The 23304-nt window shown below is 44.1% G+C and overlaps 1 protein-coding gene across 17 annotated transcripts in view; it reads left to right on the top strand.

Moving 5' to 3' along the window:
- Positions 1-5337: 5337 nt before the first annotated feature.
- DCTN1 (dynactin subunit 1) overlaps positions 5338-23304 on the top strand; it is a 29525-nt gene continuing 11558 nt past the window's right edge. For 2 of the 17 annotated variants that reach the window (XM_079111519.1, XM_079111509.1), the window contains exons 1-9: positions 5338-5530; positions 5928-6144; positions 14163-14281; positions 17928-18173; positions 18456-18534; positions 18734-18768; positions 19473-19493; positions 21765-21782; positions 23148-23168. In XM_079111519.1, coding sequence (XP_078967645.1) covers positions 14210-14281; positions 17928-18173; positions 18456-18534; positions 18734-18768; positions 19473-19493; positions 21765-21782; positions 23148-23168 — 492 coding nt within the window. In that variant the 5' untranslated portion in view covers positions 5338-5530; positions 5928-6144; positions 14163-14209. Of the gene's footprint in view, positions 5531-5927; positions 6145-14162; positions 14282-15803; positions 16267-17927; positions 18174-18455; positions 18535-18733; positions 18769-19472; positions 19494-21764; positions 21783-23147; positions 23169-23304 lie in introns of those variants that run through there. The other 15 variants (XM_079111525.1, XM_079111523.1, XM_079111513.1 and 12 more) reach the window with 13 other exon arrangements.

The following is a 23304-nucleotide window of genomic DNA, read 5'->3' as shown; positions in this document are numbered from 1 at the left end:
AACGTAAGACATCCCAATAGTTATTGTGTGTGTGTGTATGTGTGTTAAGGGGGATGGAACACAGGGATACCCTTCCACTGAACTACATCCCTAGCCCTCTTTATTTTTTGAGACAGGGTTTTGCTAGACCTCCCAAGCTATCTTCAAACTTGGGATTCTCCTACCTCAGCTTCCCAAGTCACTGGGATTACAGGCATGTGCCACTATGCCCAACTTCAATAATATTTTTATATTGATGATTATTACACATTGAAATGGTAATATTTAGGATATATTTGGTAAAATAAAAATATATTGTTGCCAGGCTTAGTTCCACAGACCTGTAATCCCAGCAATTTGGGAGGCTGAGGCAGGAGGATTGCAAGTTCAAAGTCAGTCTCGGCAACTTAGCAAGGCCTTGCTAAGGCCCCAAACTAAGCAAGACCCCAAACTTAAAAATAAAAAAGGAGGGGGATGTAGCTTAGTGGCAAAGTGCCCTAGGATTCCATGCCTGGGGCCAGCCCCAAAATATTAAATATTAAAGTAAAATTAAAATTAATTTTACTTGTTTCTTTTTACTTTTTAGAATTATGTTATCTAGGAAATTGAAATTATACATGTGGCTGACTTAGTGAAATTTAATCTTAATAACTTTCTCCAAAAATATCTTTAAATTTATTAGTTTATATCTCAAAGACAATTTCAAAGTTTACATTTTATGTCTACTAGACAGTGTTGGTATATCTAATCTAGATACTTTTTGCCCCTACATCTATCATCTTCCACATTTGGCTTTGTCGCCATTGATTTGCCCTCTTCCTTCATCTATCCCTTCTCCAATCCTTGCAGCTTAAAAATTTGCTTCCTCCTGAAAAACAGTCCTTCCTGAGGGGAGGTTTCTCCCCCTTGATGCTTTCCCATGGCATATAATGCCTAGAATACCACCCAAGGAGAACAGCTGTTCTTCAGTGTTCTGCATTATAGGTTGGGGCAATGGACTGTAGCCACACAGCAGTTTAGGAGTCCTTTGGGTATCATTCAGGCTGCTCATCAGAAGGATCAAAGACTGCCTGGGTCCCTTACAACAGTACCTGTTAATAAACAATATAGGGCTGGGGATATAGCTCGGTTGGTAGAGTGCTTGCCTTGCATGCACCAAGGCCCTGGGTTCAATCCACAGCACTACACCAAAAAAAAAAAAAAAAAAAAAAAAAAAAAGAAATATAAAGGACAAAAACAATATAATTTCCCTTGCAGTCCACTTAACCTAACCCCATGTATTAAAAAACGAACAATGACAACAAAACTCCAAAACACAATAACTCTCTTATAAGCATGACCTGTCCTTTAGATTCAGTGGGTCCCCACTTTCATGCTGCTGAGCAGCATTTGAATCTTTCCTGCATTCCACCTCCATCCAAGGTCTGGTAGCATCACATCCCAAATTCAGCACATCTGTTAAAGGTCCTTGTAGTTGTATATATATATATATGGAGATGTGTATATATATATATATATCTCCATATAGAACAAGGCATGCCAATCACAATGCATTAATATGGACAACTTTTAAGCCTCCAAGATTTGTCAAGATTGTTCAGCACGGATAAAACAAGGTTTAGTATGGTGCCACAGGAGCCTGTTGTTTGTATTTAAAATGCTTAAGTTTCCAAAGTCTTATTCTGGGACAATACACACACACAAAACAACAACAACAACAACAACAAGCAGGCATTAATTGTTGCTTTGGGTAAGAATCTTGGGGATGGGATGAGGGGGATATACATGTTTGTTTTAAAAATATGCATATAATAGCCAAAAGGTGGAAATAACCCAAATATCTCTCAAGGGAAAAATGGATGATCAGAAATGGTATATTTATATGTTAAAATATTAATCCATCCTTAAAAAGGAATGAAATTCTGACACATGCTACAATAGGGATTAGCCTGGAAGACATTTACTAAGTGAAATAAGCCAGGCATGAAAGAACAAATATCATATGATTCTACTATTTGTATGAAGTGCTTAGAATAGTCAAATCATAAGGACAAAGAATGATAATTATTAGGGTTTGGGAAAGGGAAGAATGGGGAGTTAGTGTTTATTTGGTACAGTTTTTATTATTATTTTCTTTTTTTAAATTTTGAGACAGAGTCTTGCTAAATTGCTTAGGGCCTTTCTAAATTGTTGAGGCTGGCTTTGAACTCACCATCTTCCTACCTCATCCTCCTGAGCTTCTGGGATTACAGGGGTACACCACTGCATCTGGCCTTATTTGGTACAGTTTTAGTGTGGAAAGATAAAGAAAAGTTCTGCAATGAAAGGAAGTGATGATTGTACAAAAATGTTAATGTATTTAGTGCCACTGAACTATAAACTTTCAAAATAGTTAAAATAGTAAATTTTATGTATATCTTACCAAAATAACAAATATGTATATGTAGTGAACCCCCTTTTAAAACTTATTTATTCACTTAGGCATTGGAGATTGAACCCAGGAGCACTTTACCACTGACTTATATCTCCAGCCCTTTTAGATTTTTTATTTTGAGACAGGGCTGACCAATTTGCTGAGGCTGATTTCAAACTTGCACTCCTCCTGCCTCAGACTCCAGATTACTGGGATTATAGGCATGCATCACCGCACCTTTTAAAACCTTTCAATCTATTTTATTTAATTAATTAATTCATTTTTTTTGCAGTGCTGGGGATTGAACCCAGGGCCTTGTGCTTGAGGGACCAGCACTTTACCAACTGAGCTATATCCCAAGCTCACTCAATTTTATTTTTATTATATTTCTTTTTCTACCCTCCCCTTCCCTTCTCTTCCCTTGTGTCCTCTCTCCCTTCCCCTCTTTCTTCTCTCTCTCTGTCTCTCAACCCCAGGGGTGCTTTACTACTGCTGTACATTCCCATTTTTTTTGAGACAGGGTCTCAATAAATCGCTGAGGTTGGCCTTTAACTTCTAATTTGCAATACTGGGTCTTCATCTCTGGAGTCTCTGGGATTATAAGCATGTGCCCCTGGGCTCCAGGTTTATACCATTTCTCTGTCATTGAAGGAGATGGAGGTCATTTCTACTGAAATTATAGATACAAAGGATCCACCAGGGGAAGCTGGTTAAAAAAATGATGTGTATCCATACAATAGAGCTGGGAAAAGAGTGAAGAAGACCTCTAATGTACTGAATTTTTTTTTTTTTTTTTTTTTTTTTTTGTGGTGCTGGGGATCAAACCCAGGGCCTTGTGCTTGCAAGGCAAGTACTCTACTGACTGAGCTATCTCCCCAGCCCTAATGTGCTAATTTATAAAGAGCTTTATAAAAACCAAGCGAAGAAAGCAAGGTGCAAGTGTACACAGTACATTACCTTTTGCACAAGGAATAGAAGGAAGCCTCGTGGGGTTGGCACATGTCTGTAATCCCAGCAACTGGGGAGGCTGAGGCAGGAGGATTGCAAATTTGAAGGCAGTCTTGCCAACTTAATAAGAAGACCCTGTCTCTAAATTAAAACAAGGTTTGGGGATAGAGGATGAAGCTCTGTGGTAAAGTATCCCTGGGTTCAATCCAATACCAAAAAAAAAAAAAAAAAAAAAGGAAAGAAAGGAGACCATATATTCATGCTCCTATTTAAATTAACCACTGAGGATATTGTTAGGTCGGAAATTAGGCGACTCTAGGGGGCACAGCTGAGCGGCTGGAACAAAGACCAGCCAGCCAAAGGTGACCAGAAAGTTCGCAGCAAGGTGATGGAAAGTTCCACTGACCCTTTACACCCACCTGTCACTCAACAGGACCCCCTCCCATCCTAGTCTATAAAAACCCTGGGCAGCCAGAGCCACAGCGATTTTCTCTGGGTCCCTATACCCCGGGGGTCTGGGAATTTCGCCCGAGAGCCAAATTCCAATAAAGCTTGGTTCAGCCACTTTTCTGTCCCATTTTATTTGGCTGCCAACTGTGCCCGCGGAGACCCGCCGAGTTTACATTTGGTCCCGCCATTGAGCCCGCCGAGCCCGTCGGAGCTTACAGATATGAATTAGAAACTACCAATAAGAGTTACCTGCAGTAGGCAAGAGTGGTGGACAGATTGGAAGAAAGGTTGAAAGGAGGTTTCTAAGTACAAATTTTTGAATCTTATTTGGATGATGATGATGATTCTTTGGTACCAGGGATTGAACCCAGGGGTTCACTGGCCCACATTCCCAGCCCTTTTTATGTTTTGTTTTGAGACAGGGTTTCTCTAAGTTGCTTAAGTCCTCTCTAAATTACTGAGGCTGGTTTTGAACTTGAAGTTCTCCTGCCTCAGCCTCTCAAATGATTGGAATTACAGGCATCTTGTGCCACCAGGCCCGCTTATTTTGATTTTTGAATCATACAGATATATTATCCATTCAGAATAATTTAAGAGATGTAGAAGTGAAATGGGAAAATAGGATGAGTAGTAGAGGGGTGAAAAATTCATCCCTTGAATCATTTACCTCTCATTCCCACCCATTATCAATTTTTGGATATTTCACTGAGACAAACATACCTTTGTAATAGTTACATTTAAGATTCTTTACATGGGTTGCCTTAATTCTCCTATCAGGTGAGGTAGGTACTATCATCACATTCTCAAATGAGGATCATTTGATCCTCATCCTCATTTAAAAAGAGGAAACAAAGGCATGGAGAAGTTAAGTAACTGGCCCAAGATCTCCTGTAGCTAGTAAATTGCAATTAGATTTCGAACCCATGTCTGCGAAATCCTGGCTTCCCCAACATTCTTATACAAATATTTTTGCAAAGTTTTTGATTTTTTTTTTAGGTTACATTATAAGAAGTGGACGCATGAGTCAAGAAGTTTAATTTTTTAAAATATAAAAGCCCCAAATGCCATTATGTATTATTTTACATTCCTATCAAAAAGGCATGAGAATGTTTGCATTCCCACATGGTGGATAACACTGAGTAGCAGCAAAATTTATGTTTTTCCTCCAACCTAGCCAACGAAATATGGTTTATTGCTACTGTTTTAACTGGCAGTTTAGCACTCAAAGTTTGTAAAAAATTCTCCAGATCTTCTATGCAGTCTCCCCTTCACTGACAGAGGGCGCTCGCCATGACGCGCCTTCCAACTAGGGGCCTTATCAGCTTCCCAGGCACACTGCGCATGAGCTCATCACGCTCTAGGTGTCCAGCTGTGTGCCTGATCGGTGTTTTCTCCGCCGCGCTTGGCGAGCACTTCTAAGCCAGGGAGATACTTCGGGAAAGAGTAGAGTTTCCTGTAAATTCAGAGCGCCCCTGGGTTTCTGGGACGAGGGGTTCTGGAGTGAGTCTGGAGGGTCGGGCGGCGCGTCGGGCAGCCCACGAAGGCGGGGCGGCGGGGCGGGGATCGCCGGGTCTTGGGCGTCGGTCGCTGGTGGGGCCCGAAGCGGGCGCGGAGCCCCTGACAGGACAGGTACCGAGGCGGTGTTTTGCCAACTGTCTGCTGTCCGCCCTCCACATGTTCGTGAGGTTCCAGCAGTGGGCTGTGGGTTCGGCGCTGACCTAGAGCACTGCACGGAGCCGGGTGTGTGACGGGGCGGGTAGGGTTGGGCCGCTGCAGGGGTGGGCGCCCGCCGTGGTCTGGGTGTTTGACCCCAGGCTCGTCCTACCCACCTGAGCTCTTCAGTCTGGCGGTGTTCTCCCTGGGTCAAAGTGGCAGTGCCTCAGAGTTCCTCCAGAACTGCAAGGGTCCCCCTTTTCCCGGGAGCGTCCGAGGCATCCCTGAACCCACACCAAGCCACAGGTTACCTGTGGGCACATGGTTGAGAAATTTGTCTCAAACAGGGGGAAAAATAGAGGACACAGGCATCGGGGTGTACATATGGGTTTGGTGTGTGTGTACCCCACTCTTTGGGGGTCCGCCTAAGCTGCTGGCATGATGACTCCTGAAGAGTCATCTTGCACATCTCTCTTGATTTCAGGCAGAACCACAAGTAAATCACACAGACGAGGAACTGCTGTTTTTAAAGACAGGTTTAGAAACTTACCCTCATTTATTGCAGTGAAGACAGCAGCAAGCCTTTATTCACCATTTGCTACTTTGGTATAAAGTACTGAGAGTCCAAGAGCTATGAGGTAGAGATTGACATTCTTTGCCTGGTATATTGCCAAAGCCTGAGCTGCGGAATGTTAAAAGAGGTAACTTCATTATTACTATTATTTTTAAATCCATGTTATGCCCAAATGTATTAAGAAATTTCCTGGTTAAAGTTTTCTGTACTCCAAACTATTTCAGATCCTTCAGTATGCTAATGATATTTATTGTGAATCTCCATCTGGGTGTATGTATGGAGAATTTCCCAAAATTTACTGGGAAATATTGTTTTTCTTGGGTTATACGTCTGTTTAACATCTAGTGCAGTTTGGGAAATGCAGTTTCTGAATTAGAAATTCACCGGAAGGGGCAGTGCAGGCCAGTGCTTTTCGAACTTTAATGATGTAGATGTTTAATGGAGTCTTGTTAAAATAGATTCCGATGGGTTCTCCTTTTCTAACAAGTTTCCAAGTAATGCTAATGCTGCCGTTCTGTGGACCACACTGAGTAGCAAGGGTGTAAATCACTGGATTAAAAGTTAGAAACCATTTTCTGCTCCCTGCCCTTCAGAACAAACTGCTGCCTTGGATGAGTCACTTCATCTGTCCAGGCCTTAAAATAGGAGTCTGAACTGGGAGATCTCTAAGACTTCTTTCAGATCTAAAATGCTGTGACTCTACACCTGTTCCCTTGCGATAGTGAATTCCATATAAAGTATTGTCAGTTTAGCAAATTTTGCAGTTTGGCTTAAACATTTCTAATGGGAATTAACTAGATATAAAGCATCCAATTTTATTATTGGGATAGTACAATCACAATAAAAATGTTCTTCAGGTTACTGAAACATTTCTGCAACTTCCATCCTATTTATTATCTCTTATAATAGTAAAAAAAAAAAAAAAAAAAGGCTCTTAAATACTGACTCTTAATGACAGCCACACCCCCAGCCCTAATTTGTATTTTATTTAGAGACAGGGTCTCACTGAGTTTCTTAGCACCTTGCTTTTGCTGAGGCTGGCTTTGAACTCAAGATCCTCCTGCCTTAGCCTCCCGAGTGACTGGGATTACAGGTGTGCACCACTGTGCCTGGCAATTCCTACCTCTTTTTTACTCAGAATGAACTGTCTTTAATTCTTCCATCATGTTTAAGAAATTTCTTTTCTAAATTTGTCCTTGTTCTGCATGTATTGGGGCTTTAGCTGGACTTTGAAGGATGGGTATGGCTTGCAAGACTAGAGGAAGCATCCTAAACTGACAGTGGTGCAGAGATGAGATTGCATATGTCAGATCCAGGATTGTTTGACTAACAGGAAAGAAATGGGATGTCAGTGAAAGATGCTGAGAAGATGAATGTGTGGACAGAGCAGTCTTTTAGAGGATATATTTGTTTTACTGTGGTATGTAAAGTGGTTGGAAATGAGAAGAAAGACAAAGAATCAGGCTTCACATATCAATAATAGGGGACTTAGGTTGATAATAATAGTAATGCCTATTTATGTATAACAGATTACAGAATTTTTCATGGGCATGATCTCATTTGATTGAATAATCCTGTGAAGTAGGCAGAGCAGCAGATGAGGCACCAGAAAGGATAAATGATTTACCTTAATATTCAAAACTACTGAACAGCAGACCAAAGTGATCACAGTGAAAATGAAGGAGAAAGGAAGGATGCAGGAGGTAATACTAAGGAAGAATTAATAAGTTAGGCTAGATTGGATGTGGGGTACAAAGAAGTCAGTAGGGAATAGTCAAAATAGTTGGGAGAATCATAACAACATTGATGGCTGCCACTCTAGGTTTTACTCTGCCAGCTCTGTCATTGCTAGTCACTTTCTGGAGTTACAAGTTGGGAGAGATTAGAGGAGAGGATTCCAGGTTACTTGACCTATCTGTAGTTACTAGGTTTCTGGGGGGATCTTGGATATCTGTCTGTCCATACCAAGGAAAATGGAATCTGGGTCCTCATTGTCCCTAAAGAGGTAAGAGTGAGAGATTGCCTGATTCAAATCTATCTTGGGGTCTTTGCCATCTTAGAGATTTTGATTTTGTCTTAATATTGTTTTCCTTTTGAAGTTTAGGCTGGTACTTGTTGAGCGTGACTGATGGACAGTTTAGGTGTCCAGTCTGACCTCTCTAGGCTCCTTCATATCTTCTAGGGGCTTCACTGCAGAAGAGCAAGGGCCCTTGCTGCCCTCAGAGCCTCATTTCCCAGAAATATGCACATCACTTAGACCCTCTTTGTGGTCCTTTTACTGTGGAAGCATACAAGATTGAGTTAGTGTCATGATCAAATTCCATAGGACCTGGGGCTGTCCCTGCAGTTTTAACTTATTAGGTTCCTGTCTGGAAAGGAGAGACACCACCACTACTGGTGGTGGTATTGGTGGTGCGTGTGTATGTGTGTGTGAGAGAGAGAGATCCCCGCTTCCCTCCATGGTTGTCTTTTAGGGTAGAGTAACTCTCTGGGAAAGCTATCAGAGCCAATTTATGTACCTAGAACCTGGTGTTGGTAAGAGCTTCTAGTTTACGTTGAGTGCTTTCTCTCTGCAAAGTGTTCAGTGCTTAGATACTGAGATGAGTAAAATTCTGTGTCCTGGAGGAATTCATAATAGGATAAAGTAGATAGTATTTTAAATAAGATTTGGTATTGTCCAAAGTGCTATGTGAGATATGTCCAAGGTGCCATGTAAGGAGGACAGAGGAAGGAATGACTAACTACATGAAGAAGGCAGGAGAGTCTTCAGGAATGAGGTGGTTATTGAGTCGAGTCTTGAAGGATAAGGAGGGGGAATAGTCCTGGTAATATTTGCAGCATTGCAGAGGTATAAGGGAAAAGTTAAGTAGTTCCAAGTGAATGGAACATAAGAGAATTTGGGGATCAAAGGAGAAGTGATTGGTGCAACTGGAATCGTAATGAAGCCAGGTTTTTAATAGGCAATAGTGCTGTGCTAAGAAGATTCAATTTTGTGGGCAGGAAAGCCACTGGAGGTTTTTAGACCGGGAGTGACATGATTGCATTTTGGGATGCCAACTGCGGAAATAGAGTGAAGGGTGGAAATAAGGATCAGGGATATTGGGAGGCTCTTTTAATAATATGGATGTGATATGTAGGACTGAATTAAGGATTATATCAGTGGAACTGGAGAGGAGGGGAACAAATCTGAGGGAGACAGCAGAGACAGAATTAACCCTGGTAATGACTAATTGGTGTTGAGAACAAGAAAGAGGTGTTGAAGATAACACAGTTTTCTATTTTTGGTGGATGGTGGTGCCAGTAGCAAAGAGGGACTATAGAAGAGGAACCTTCTTTGGGGTGGAAGATATCAAGCCTATTTTGGGTCATGTTGAATTTGAGTGATTTTTGGTACTTGGGTCTGAGGTTCAGCAGAGAATCATTGTCTAGGAGTGGTGGTAGGTGGAGGTAGAAGTTGAAGTTGTGGGAATGGTTGAACTCTCCCAGCCACATATATGGGAGGATGGAAATGACAAAGATGAGAGGGACTGGTGCTTAAGGTAAGAAAGAATATTGCCCGGGAAGCTAGGAAAGGAGAAAATTCCAGGGAAGTGATCAGCAGTTTTGTTTGCTTCAGGGAGGTCAAGTAGGATGAGCCTGGGAAATTAACCTTGAGTTTAAGTAGGTGGAGATTGTGGTCACTATGGGTCTTTTTAAGTGTGAGCAGCATCAGTGCAGTGGTAGGGTTGGAGCCAACTTGTAGTGTATTGTGGTGTAGATGAGAACTGAGAATAGGGAGTATGTACTCACTTTCAGTAGTTCTTTCAGGCAGGGAAGGGAAGAATAGAGATGGTGACAGCTTGCACGGGAGGTAACAAGGATTACAGACAGTTTTTCCTAGAATAGAAGAGCAAGTTTTTCTAATGATGCATTAGAGCTAGTAGAAGGAGTGCAATTGAAGGCACTGGAGGAGATGATTGCTAAATGAGGTTCTCAAAGGAGAGTGGAGGGGTTGGCCCAAAAATAAAGGTACACCATTTCCTTTGCAGAGAAATGATGGAAGAAAGGATGGAATTTACATTGGAAGAGGCAATGAATGCAGATATATCTAGTTTGCAAAGGAATTCTTACCTAATAGGCTCAATTTTCTTTCTCAACAAGTTTATTTGCTGAGGGCTAGGGGCACTTATATGAACTCCATCAAGAATAGGGACTTGAAAGTGGTAGAAGTAGTTTGAAAGAACTGTTCAGAGGAAGGAGAAAGAACAGAATTGAGATAAGCTCCAACAGTGCAGAGTACCCTCTGGACTGAAATCCTACATTTATAGGCTTCTCTTCCTCCTTCCTCATAATAATGGCTAAACCAGGCACTGTTTTAAGTACTTTTCAGGCATTCTCATGTGCTTTTTAAAGCAATACCTTAGAAAGGTGTTACAGAAGGGGACACTGAGGCATGGAAGATTACTTAGGCTTGGCAGTAATTCTGTTTGCCAGATCTTTTTCTGAAGAAATGAGATTTCTTCTCTGAGGCATCAGAGACAGAGATTTAATTCTACCTCCTGGTTTCTGGATCTTGAGGCTGCTAAGGAGGGGTTCTTACATGCCAGTCTCTGAGCATGATGATGGCATAAATGGGCAGGGCAGTGAGGTCAGTGTTGCTGCCAGCTTTTTGTAAGTATGTAGGGGAACTCTGAAGTTCCTGAGTAATTTCCCAGTATCCTGATTGGAAAGACAAGTGACTGACAGTGATTTGTCAAGTATTGCAGGCTGATACTGTCACCTGAGACACTGAATAAGAAGAGAGACCTTGTTCCCATCCCATTATCCAGAAAAAGAATTTTTTCCAACCACTCACTAGGCAGACCCATAATCTTATATAATAACATAATTATTATTAACTCACCTTATGTGTTTTTCTAGTTAGTGTGATAGGATTTGCAAGTAACTGACTTGAGTGAAAGGGGAGAATGGTGGATTGGCATGGATAGAAGAGAAACAGACTTACCTTTTTCTGCTGCAGCCACTGGAGCATCATCTCAGTGTCCTTCCTCTTGAGGTTGCCATGGATACGCCTTTGCATGGTGCTTTGAGATTGATTTCCATTATGATCAGATGATGACGTGGGTTTAAAAAGGGAAAGGACAGAGTGATCTGCTTCTGGGGAGTGGCCGATGAGCTGCTCAAACCATAGCGCCCAGTAGAGCCCAGCACAGCCGAGGTGGCTGTGGCTTTGTTGGCTGCTTTGCTTTTGCTGAAGTTGTGAAATGGTGCATCTCCCTCTTTAGAGCGCAGACTCAGGGTTCCCTGTCTGCAGGGTCCTAGTGCCAGGAATTTGCCACTTGATTCAGGGGGAGGAAACAGCAGGAACTTCAGAACTGGCTAAGTTCTGTTCTCCCTGGAAGTGTTGCTGTTTTTGAGCACAGGGTCTCAAAAACTCTCTTGCTTTTCTGCAGAGCTTCTATATTGAAGATTAATGAGGTGTACTGTGTAGCTTTCCTTCTTGACTTTTGGAGGTAAGCCTGGAAGTAATTGGGTCTTTCTTAGGGAGAGGAATACTTTGGAAAGGGTGTAGCTACATTTAAATTAGGAGTGGGCTTCAGGCATTTCGGGGGATAATAAGCTGGAGAGGTAGGGGAAGTCCATTTAGGGTCTACCCTCTATTGTATGAGATCTGTAAGGCAGATAAAGGAGTAGGACCAAGTAACAAAAGGCTCTGTGCATGTTATTATCCTGGGTTCCTGTGGGTTTCTGGAATCCAGTTTCAGTCCCCCACCCTCCATTCCCCTCTCAGTAAGGAAACCTTTTTTCCTTCCTGACTTCTGAGGGGCTTACATGCACACTTATTTCTTTGTTACCAGTTCTTTTGGTTATATGCAATTTTGCCCTGCTGTCAGACTGCCTAGGTTTCAAACCAGCTTCTCCAGGAGAGGGATCAAGGAAAGTAGATAGTTGAGTTAGACCAGGATCAAGTGAGACAAAAGAAGATCAAGGTATCAGGGGATGCTGGGGTGCCAGTAAAAGCAAGGTTGAAATTGTTCAGGCCAGTTAGAAATGGGCAAGTTTTTTGGCTTCAGAGATTCAGTTCTGTCACCTATAGAGTGTAGATAATGGAGTCTCTTTGGGCTATATCACAGGTTCTTGTTGTTTGGTTTGAAATATTTTGAGGTAATGAACACATTGACATGTAGTTGTAAGAAACAACACAGCGAGATTGCACATATCCTTATTTAGTTTCTCCTGATGGTTAACATCTTACAAAACTGTAGTACAGCATCACAGCCAGCCATTGACATTAACACAAAATTCTGAAATGTCATCCCTACAAGGGGTCCATCATGCTATCTTTTTATAGTCTCACCCTAGTCTGCATTCTACTAACCTTAGTCTGCAACCTCACAGGTTCGTATTTGAAGGAGGTAGTGAAATATATGTGCATTAGTGTACATACTTAAATTTGCCCCCGATAAAGCCCTGAGAACAAGACTTATTTTCTCACATCTAACATGCTGTTTCCCTTCCCATTTCCCCAGTTCTGTTAATATTGTGATCATCATTCCTACATTTTTACTTAAGTTTGAAAACTCCCAGTTTATTCATTTACTGATTTATACATTCATCCATCTATCCAGTTTTCCTTGCAACATTTGAGTTTCTACCATGTGTAAGTCATCATTGATATACAGTTGTAATAATGAAGATAGTATCTACAATTTATTGAGCACATATTTTGTGCTCAGTGCTTTAAGTCTTATTCCATACAACATTACTATGAGGTAGCTATTATTCCCTCCTTTTTGCAAGTTAGGTAACTGGGGCTCAGAAAATTAAATAGCTTTCCCAGGTGAGGAAATATGAGAACCAAAGCTGTATCCAGGTATATCTCCAGAGCCCAGGCCTGTTTTCTCTTTCCTCATGTCTAATTGTCTCAGAGCCTTTTCAGGATTCTTTTGGTACTATATTTCAATTGGCCCCTTCTCTCTCATGATGCCTATTCAGATCCCACCCCATGTTCATGATTGCAACAGCCTCCTTACTGTAATGCTGTCTTTGCCAAGTTACTCCTGCCTTCACTATATCCTGCACAAGCCACCAGTTTGATTTTTCCTAAAATAGTTTCTCTATGCCTCTCTACAGCTCAGGAGTAAGACCAGTTTCATGTTGTTATTGGATCCAATCCATCTATCTCTGCCTGATGTTTAAACTCCCTGCCTATCCATACTTACCTCCTGGTGCATCCCTGTATTTATTTATTCAATAAATATTTGACTCCAGGAGCTAAGAATGATCAAATCATAAAAAAGAAAAGTTGTAAGCTCTGCTTCAGAAGGCTTATGGTCTGTTAGTTTCATCTATAATTCTTCATTTCAGCTAAGCTAATTTTCTTTAATATTTCAAGCAAAATTATTTTTGTCTCTATTCATGCTTTGTTTACAACTTACAGTGCTTTGGAGGCCTTTCCTTTCTACATAGTTAGCCCCCTTCCTGAAAAAAAAAAAAAAAAATCCTCCAAAAATCTCACATGTACCTCTCTTCTTTCTAGTTCACTTTTATCTACAGTTCCTTATAATATTTATTATCTATGCATTTAATTTTAAGATTTATATACCATCTAGTATCCTTCCAAGTAATCATTCTTCATCCTTACAGTTTTGGTACTTTTTATGAAATACTTTCATGCACTTAATCTTATTTGATCCTCCTAATACTAATGTAGATATGGCAGATATTCACATTTTATAATAGAATAAATAGCACCCAATAAGTTAGTGTCTATGTATCCATGTGTTGTGAAACTGTTCTTAGATCTGAGTGCTTCTGACTTTTTTAAGGCTTCTGACAGAACCTTGAAAGCCTAGAGATGTGTATGGGAACAGTAAGAGGTAGTAGAAAGCATAGAGGTCTCTGGGTCAGGTTTTGGTTCCATTCTGATCTTCAGGGAAGTGTCTCAGTTCTGTAAGTCTGTTTCCTTACCGGTATTTCCCTGGTCTACCTATCTGTGGGGTCATTGTCATGTTCAACTATGGTGATGACAATGATAGTGTTCTTATCTTTTATTGAGCACTTATTAAATACCAAGCACTATCCTAAATGTTTTATGTGGATTTTCTCAGCTAATCCTCACTATACCTCTCTGAAATATATTCTTTGATTGTTCCCACTTAACAGATGCAGAAATTGAGACACAGAGATATTAAGTAACTAGACCAAACTGGATGTGGTTGTACATGCCTATAATCCCAGTGACTTGGGAGGTCGAGGCAGGAGGATCTTGGAGACCAGCCTGGGTAACTGTCTCAAAATAAAAAAAAAAAGGGCCTTGGATGTAGCTCAGTGGTAGAGTGCCCTTGGGTTCAATCCCCAGTACAATTAAAAAAAAAAAAAAAAAAAAAAAAAAAAACAAGACTAAGTTTATGATAAAACCAGGAAAGCAACCTGAGTCTAAAAACAGTATATTTTAGCCATCTATCTATAAAATGTTTGAAGTACTAAAAACATGCATGGTCCATGCTGCGGGGGCCTGCATGGCTTTACCCACCTGTGTAATGGTGACTGAAGAAGGAAGGTGGTAACATGGAGATTTTTCAGGGTTAGTTTCCTAGGGATCTGGACAGGATTAAAGATAGAGGTGTTTGAAGGATCTGTTTCTTTCTGTTAGGTATCATTCTATTGTTGAGCTATCTAGTCTACCTTTGAGAGAGGAGTAGGGGAAGTCGCCTTCTGCTAGTGAAGGAAGACAACTATGCCCAGGTCCAGGGTATCTAGGTCTGTATTGCAGCCAGGCGAGCCAAGGTTAGACCCTAGGCTAACCTTGCTGGCTGTTTAAGAGGCAAGGGTCCTGATCTGTTGGTTCCTAGCCCATGACAAATGGGTAAATAAGGTAGTATAGTTACATAGCCCCCTTGGAGACCTCTCAATAGAATGCATATTTTAATTATAAAGGTAATATATGATTATTAAGGAATTTTTGTGAAATACAGAAGTATAAAAAAATAAATCATTTCATTTATATCCAGGAATGCAAGGGGCAGGTGGCTGAGGTGAACTGGTGGCTCTAAGGGGAGAGTGGGGCTCTTTGTTTTTGAATACTAATCTAATTAAATCTTTCGTAATATAATTGAATCTAATGCTCTCAGGGTTCAGAGCCTGGTGTCTTATAACACCAGAAGAGAGGAAGCGTGATTGTGGCAAACTTTACTAATGTAGGGAGGCCTGGGATACTTATCTTGCCTTGAGTGGGAAGTTGCCTCCAGAACTTCCCTTCTTTTGCTGTTTTTATTTTTGTTTTTTCCTTTTTCCTTTTTTTTTTTTTTTTTTGGTGCTGGGGATTCAACTCATGGGCACTCAACCACTGAGCTACATCCCAGCCCTAATTTGTATTTTATTTAGAGACAGGGTCTCACCGAGTTGCTTAGTGCCTCACCGTTGCTGAGGCTGGTTTTGAACTCACAGTCCTCCTGTCTCAACCTTCCAACCCACTGAGATTAGCAGGCATGCACCACTGTGCCCAGCCCTTTGCTGTTTATTTGACGGGGCCTGACCCCTCTGGCCTAGCGTGAGATTGAGACCCACACCCTAATCACATGGATTTGGACCTAAGTACAGAGTTTAGGGAGGGGAGAAAAAAAGAAGAGTACCATAAATGGGGACAAGAGACCCTTATTTTGTCTGTGTGGAGGCTTTTGGTAGCTGACCATTTTGAAATGTCACTTGATGCTTGAGGGCCTGCTGAGGTCTCATAGCCCAGGGGAAGGGGGGACAGTGATAGTGAGGGGATACAGGCCAGGAGGAATTGTCAAGACTGCTCCCAGTCCCAAGATAGTGTACTCTAGGGGAGAATGCTGAGAGTCTGTGGCGAACCTATCTTTGGTCCCTTGTCCCTGTTGTCTGGCCCAGGTGAAGCAGGGGAGCACTAGGACCCAGAGGCTTGCACTGTTCCCGACAAGTCTAGAGCAGCACTAGCGCAGAGTGAGACTCATCAGCTGGCAAGCAGGATTCGGTATCTCTGGGTTCAGGAATCCTCAGGCAGCAGAGGGGACTTGTTCCTCAGCCCCCATCACTGCCCCCACCCCTGCCTCGGTAGGCAGCTGAGTGAGGCCCATGGACTGGGGAGGGCCGTGCTTGACGGCTCCTGTGTTGGTCCATAAGGGCCCAGCGCCCTGACCCTCCTGCCTAGGTTTCTGTCTTTTTTCTCTGTGTCTGGCCAGCTGGGGGAGGGGGTAAAGGCCGGATGAGCAGCATGGCCCAGAGCAAGAGGCACGTGTATAACCGGGTAAGTGGCTCTAATTTGGGATGGGCCCTGGGAGGGCTGCTGGAAAAGGCCTGGGTGCCTGTGGACATCATTGCTGTGGGGGCTGGGGAGATAAGCTGGAACTGAGCTGGGGGCACCCACAGACTGTTTCTAAGGAGCCTTTGAAGTCCTGATGGTGGTAGGCTGCACAGGCTTACCTTCCTAGAGTAGTGTCCTAAGGGTTACTGGCAAGGCCTGACCTCTGACTCTGATACCCAGGTTGGGGGTTCCTGAGGGGGACCAGACTATTTTGGGGACTCAGAATGGGATTGATGGCCCTTCTTTAGAGCTGCTTTGTTGTTTTTCACTTGCTTTCTCTTTCTTTCATCTGAGATTAAATCTGTACCCACTGTGGTGTCCTCCTGGTTCTGAGAGGCTTGTTGGGAGGTGTGGGGAGTCTCTGAGTTTGAGTCTGCCTTGATGTCACTGGCAGTTTCCTTTGTTATGAGATATACCTTGTAGTCCTAGATGTGAGTTGGGGTCCTGAATCCCTTGGTAGCTCTGTCCCTATCTTCCTGGATAAGGTCTTTGGGGAAGGGAGTTAGGGAGTGACAGGCTAGGAAGTATCCTGATTCTTCTTGGGTTCTGGCTGTGCTCCCTTCTGAAGCCAAGTGGTGGGTATCAAAAGGGAGCACTGTGGAATCTGCAGTACCATGGTGTCATTTCTTGCCTCATTTATCACTTTTGTTGGAAGGCACCTGGTTCATGGAGTTGCTATTGCTAAAAATGGCTTAGGTGTGATTTTCTTCTAAACCATGGGCCAATTTGGGACCTAATTTCATGTTGTGTCCTGTCATCACGGGTGTGTCAGAAGCTGAGAGCTTTCCAAGGACAGTTTCTTAGTCTATTTCTTTGCTTGCCCATCTGTGCCCATATATCCATTTGAACCACTAGGCAGAATCTAAGGACAGAATGAGGGACAAATTTGAGGTACATGATTTACTTGACCTATATTTTCTTTTCATAACAACATAGCATGGGGAAGGGATCTCCAGAGCTTGGGATAGAGAGTAGAAAACAAAATGCAGGCCATGCAGAAGGAAGTTGGATGGTTGAGTGGGTTGCAGTGAGGCATCCAGGAGTTTCATAGTGGGTATGTGGATGAGAGTGAGAGGAAGAAGTGGTGATGACCTGGGGTCCTGGAAAGAGACACAGTTATTTGCCTCTGAAAGGGAGAGATCTGAGAGAGCCATTTGAACTTCAGAAGAGATGGAAGTGGAGAAGGAAGCAGGCTTTTGTAGGGTCACCCACTCAACTCGGACTTTTGAGTCAGGGTATTATGTTATAGGGAACCTGGTCTAAACTGAGTTATTTGCTTGAGTTTAATTCCTCTGTTCAGGGGCAGTGCTCCTGAGAAAGTAGCCATGTGGTGACATTCACAGATCTATCAGTGAATTCTGATTTCATAAAATTTAAATATAAACTAAAAATTCTAGCAGATTCCAGAGGTATCTTAGACATACCACTGACATTTTCCAAAGGGAAGTTTGAGGGCTAACCTCAACCTGAGAATGGAGTTCAAAGAAAATGATTTTTTGTTTTTTGTTTTCAGTCCAGGATCTTGACTGGGGCATTTCTTATGCATGATGATGCCACCCTTGAACTGAGGCCTCTAACTTTGTATGTGTGTGCCTTTTTTTCAGACTTCCAGTGGCAGCAGGATGAGTGCAGAGGCAAGTGCCCGGCCTCTGCGGGTAGGCTCCCGTGTGGAGGTGATTGGAAAAGGCCACCGAGGCACTGTGGCCTATGTTGGAGCCACACTCTTTGCCACTGGCAAGTGGGTAGGCGTTATCCTGGATGAAGCAAAGGGCAAAAATGATGGAACTGTCCAAGGCAGGAAGTATTTCACTTGTGATGAAGGCCATGGCATCTTTGTGCGCCAATCCCAGGTACTTACCCTATCTTTTTAAATTTTATTTATTGTGTGTTTGTGTGTGTGTGTGTGTGTGCACATGCACATGCACACATGTCTGTTGCATGTGCAGCTTGTGTGTTGGTACTTGGTGTGGGCATAAGCCTGTGGTTGGGAGAGTGGGAGGTAGCAGTGGAGGGAAGATTGGGATCATCCTTAGGGAACTTGTCCTGCACTGTACCTTGCTTTGGGACTGGGGAGGGGCCCATATTACAGCCATTCTTGATCTGACTATATTGAGTCTTTTCTGTGGTTCCAGATCCAGGTATTTGAAGATGGAGCAGACACTACTTCCCCAGAGACACCTGACTCTTCTGCATCAAAATTCCTCAAAAGAGGTAACAGCCACCCACTTAAGCTACCTCCTCATATCCTGAAGTCCCAGCTCTTTTTCCTCTTAACAGGGGACCACAGTGGATACTGAAATTTTTCTGTCACTACCATATTTCCTTGATAGATCTCCCCCTACCCACCATGATGTTGTCTGGCCTAGCTCTGTGTACAAACACACACTTTGTTTCTGTTTGGTTTTTACAGAGGGAGCTGATACAGCTGCAAAGACTAGCAAACTGGTGAGTGGCTTGAGGGTGGGAGTAGACAGTTATATAGAGAAAGAGGAAGGGAGGGAGGGAGACTGAATGCTAGGCAAGTAGAAGCAATAGGTGAATTTGAACTGCAACTTTCTAGTCTCTTCAACCTCCTTGGGAAGGAATCCCTTATGGGTATGAGTTGCTACATTAAGCTAGAGTAAAGGTGATAGCAGGAAAAACGATTAGGTTCCAGAAGTAGAGTCAAATAGAATTGAGCTAGGGATGATAAGGATAGATAGGACCCTAGTAGTGTAGTGAATTTCCTACTCTTTGGTACACAGAGATGCCAAGATCTAGAGGGTTTAAGAGTAAGGTAAGGTAGAAAATAGAAGGAGAAGGAATTGTCCTATTTATAAGTAGTAGCAAGGCACCAGATCCTCTGCCACTTATTTTCAGCTATGGGTAGAGGGTCCTTCCTAGCTCCCCTCTGCCATTCTGCAGTGTTGTGGGTCCACTTACCTCTCTGCAGAGTGGAACTCTAGCTTCTCTGGACCAGGGCAATCATGTCCTGGAAGTTGAACCTTGAGGGACCCCTCTTTTCACCTAAGACTTGATGTTAACCTGAGTCCACCCACCCCTTGCCTCTGTATGTCTGATTGGTATTAATGCCTATACCCAGGATGTCTGGCCAGCTAGCACAATGTGATGTCTGTTCTCTAACTTGCCCTTTCCTACTCCTCATGCAGCGGGGACTGAAGCCTAAGAAGGTGGTGTGTTTACTGTTTGTGCTTGAGTGGGTGGCTCATGGCCCCCTCTCCTGCTGTCCTGCATGTCCTTGGGCTGCTGCATGCATGTGTGTGTAACCTTGGGGCTGTGATGACCAGAGGAAATGGCAGCCTTGGCTTCCAGAGTTCTTTTGAGTGGTACTAGGACATCAGGCTCAGCGTCTGGGCTCAAGCATACATTCACTAGGGATGATTTCTCACTGCCCCAAAGTCCTAACTAGAAATTCTGCGCATTTGACTATAAATAATAGCAGTATGAAATAGTTTATTGGCTTACAGTAGGTACTCACTTAGCCAAATTCAGGGGTGGTGGGAGGATAGGTTGGAAGAATAGGGCTGGGGAAAGTGGTTGTGCAGGGAATGGAATGTCAGAAATAGAGCACAGGAAGAGCAGTTGGAAAGACTGAGAGTCTTTATGGACCTTCCCTCCAGTGCATGCCCTGAATACCCACCCCCACTGTGCCCCATCAGTCTTTCTCTGCCTCCTCCTCCCTCTGGGGTGTGTCTAAAGCTTACCTTCACCCCTTGCAGTAGTTGATCTGTGCAACTTCTCTCCCCTCCACCAACTTTTTAAACACTTAAATTGATGCCAAGACCTCTTCCTCACACCAACCCCTGCCTTGGGCCTGTGCCCAAGCTGTGTCTGACTTGCACTTGCCTGTCTGAACTGTATATACTGTGCTGGATGTAAAATGCTGTGATTTCCTTGTCACCAGCCTGCCTCAGGCCTTTCTGATATTGCATGGAGAACTGATGGATCAAGGCAGTGGGAGGGGAAAGGAAAACATCTTTTTTACTCCTGGTGGGTTATAGGTCTTCACTTTGGAGTCTTGCCATGGTAGAGACCACATGCTGGTATTTGTTTTGCATCCTGGGTCCTCGCTCCAGATGGGAATGGGGATATAAGGAAAATAATGCTCTAAAGGGCTCTGGACCTTTAGATGGGGATACCATCTTACCTCAGTCCCCTAAATAGAGAAGGACATGAAACTGAGATCTAAGGAAGAGTTCTGGCTGTAACCTGACATGACCCTGGCAGGGACCTGAGCATTGCCAAATCCTGGGAAAATGTGGCAAAGCCTTACCTAGACTATCAGTGTTAGGCTATAGCACCTTCTTTGCTCACGGTGGGAGGTATCCGTCAATAATTGAGTGCCTATTCTGCACCCCCATCCTAACTTCCAGTCATCAGTCTCAGTGGTTCTCTCAAAGCAGATTACTCAGTCAGGGCCCCTGCTCTCACTTCATGTGAAACAGGGAACTAGATCTAAAACAAAAAAGTGTTCTAAGGGGGAAGACAGAAGAGGACATAGATGCTTTCATAAAATAACTAATCCTTTCTGGAAAGCCCTTCAGACAAAGGCTTTAACCTGTCTACAACCAGGGGACCACTGAAAAGAAGCTCAACACTGTTATTGGAGTTGCTACTTCCCCCATGGGATGTCACCTAGAGTTATTTAATCACTTGATGTGCTCCTCAGAGCTTATGACCAGTTCTGGGTGTGTGTTCCTGGGAAACAAGGGTATTGCCAGTGTGTATAAGAGAAGTGGACTTGATGGGGTTGTCAGGGGAGCAGAGTGCAGTTATGAGAGAGACTCATGGAGAAGGGAGACCCTATGTCCCTGCCCACTGATGCCCTGGCTCCATAAAGTGCCTTTGGTGGGATAGCCTCTGGCCCAGTGTTTTGGAGTAAGTTCTCGGGTGGGAGAGGGAGGGAACGGCAGAGCCAGAACCTGTTCTTTGGGCAAAGAAGCAAGGCAGGCTCTGCGCAGGACTATGTCCAGTCATGAGGAGGAGGAGGAGCCAACAGGGCCCTGGGTGGTTGCTAGGTGACGGTGGAAAAAGTGGCTCCACCCCCATGGAGCAGAGGAGGGTGGGTGCATGACGTCAGGTGGAGCTGGTGCTGCGGCCACTGAGGCTGCCATCAGCCTAAGCTGGCAAACTGGGCCAGGCACTGCTCTGGCGCCTGCTGGAGCCTGGTTGTCCTACTGCGCACCTTCAGAGGCCTCTGTGTCCCAGCAGCAGCGTTTGGTGGCTAGGAAGCTGCCGGCTGGGGAAGCTAAGGCTGCATTGTTGGGATTTGATGCACTAATCTCCTGTCTCCGCCGCCTTTCCCTCTGTTCGGTCTCTTTCCCTCCCTCCCTCCCTCCCTCCCTTCGTGTGTCCTTCCTCCCTGTGTTTGTCTATCCTCCTCTGTCCCTCCTTCTCTTTCCTCTCCTTGCTTTCTTTGGTTTTCTGCAATGATGAGACAGGCACCGACAGCCCGAAAGGTACTCTTGTTTGCTCTGGTCCTGCTACCGGGTTGCCAGGGTGATGGTGGCAGCAGGCAGCTGGGGTGGGGGTGGGGGCTGATTGACTTCATCTGTCTACCTGGTTGGGGGAGGAGGGTGAAGAAGAGGGAGGCAGGGTGAGGTGTGTGTCACCACCAGGCCCCACCCCTGGGCATTTGATTCTTGCCCTGCTTGCTTTTGGCACAGATAGTCTGTGTTCCAGGCCTTCTACCCAGTGGCCTCCCAGGCTTGGGCTTCAGGCAGCCTCTACTACAAACAGGCGTTGGGAGGGTTTCTTGTGGTATAAGCCAGAGAAGCAGGCCCAGGTGTCCTGGTGTCTTAGCAGGCCTACCTACCTTACTCAACCTTTGCTAGAATGACTTTTGGTTATTCTCCCAGTATCTCCTCCCCTAGGGTTTGTTTCAGGGGGCTTTACCAGGGTAGAATGGGGACCTAGAATAGTTTTTGACCCAAAGCTTTGGAAGCTTAGTCCAGGGTAGGAGGGTGGGGATTGGTCTCCTTGGGCTTAGTCTCTTGGAAACAAGACCCAAGCCAAATTTTATCTGCCACAGCAGTGAGACACTGAGCAGCAAGAACATCCATTGGTGTTAAAGGGTTTCTGAATTTGGTTTAGGACAGTAGTTTCTCTGTGCTGCCGCCTACCCCCACCTCTCTCTGTGCAGCTGGGTGGGGTTACTTTGCTGAGCTCTGGGCTTCTGCTAATGCAATATTCATAGTCCTGACACCTGAGCCCTCTGCCTTAGGGATGGGGACTGCTGCAGGATCTGGTCCTGGGGAGAGGGGGGAGGGAGGACAGCAACATTGTTCTGCCTTAGAGAGCTGATCCCTTACTTTTGAGCTTATATCACTCTTGTCATGGTGTGTGTATGGCAGAATGTGGGGGTTCCTAGGGAGTCCTCTGTGGAGTCTAGCAGTTGAAGAAAGAGGCTGACCTGGGAAAGTCCTTGCAGTGGTGTTTGGGCGGGGCTTCTGGCTCTGAGCTGGAGTGGGAGAGATTGTTCACAGAAGGACTGGTCTCTGGAGACCTCACCAGCTGCTGCCTTTGGTCTCCTGTGGCTCAGCCTAGGACACAGGGACCTCTGGGATTTTCAGGGTGTCTGAAGGGGTGAGGCCTGCAAGGGTTGGCAAAAGTGGGAGCAGGAACCAAGAGGAAAAGGAATTTGGGGTTTCTGGAATTTCTGTGATTCTCTGCAGGGAGAAGGGGATGGGTGAAGGGGGGTGGTGGCTAACTGTAGCCCCATTCCTCTTACTTCTTCTGCTCTCATTGCTGTCCCTTTGCTGTCTGTCTTTCTGCCATTATCCTTTCTTTCCTGACTACCTCTCTGGCTCCTGTTGCCTATCCAGACCACAACTCGGCGGCCCAAGGTGAGAACAAACAGGCCTCCATGCAAGCCACTGCTGAGTATGCACAAATGTTTGAGGCATGTGCATGTTTGTGGGCATGTGTACTAGCAAGTGAAAGTTGATCACAGTTTATCATGGGTTCTCTTTGAGGGGGAAG

This window comes from Sciurus vulgaris (genome assembly GCF_902686455.1).
Source record: "Sciurus vulgaris genome assembly, chromosome: 14".
In the NCBI taxonomy this organism is placed as follows: domain Eukaryota; kingdom Metazoa; phylum Chordata; class Mammalia; order Rodentia; family Sciuridae; genus Sciurus; species Sciurus vulgaris.
This window is presented reverse-complemented; position numbering and strand designations above follow the sequence as displayed.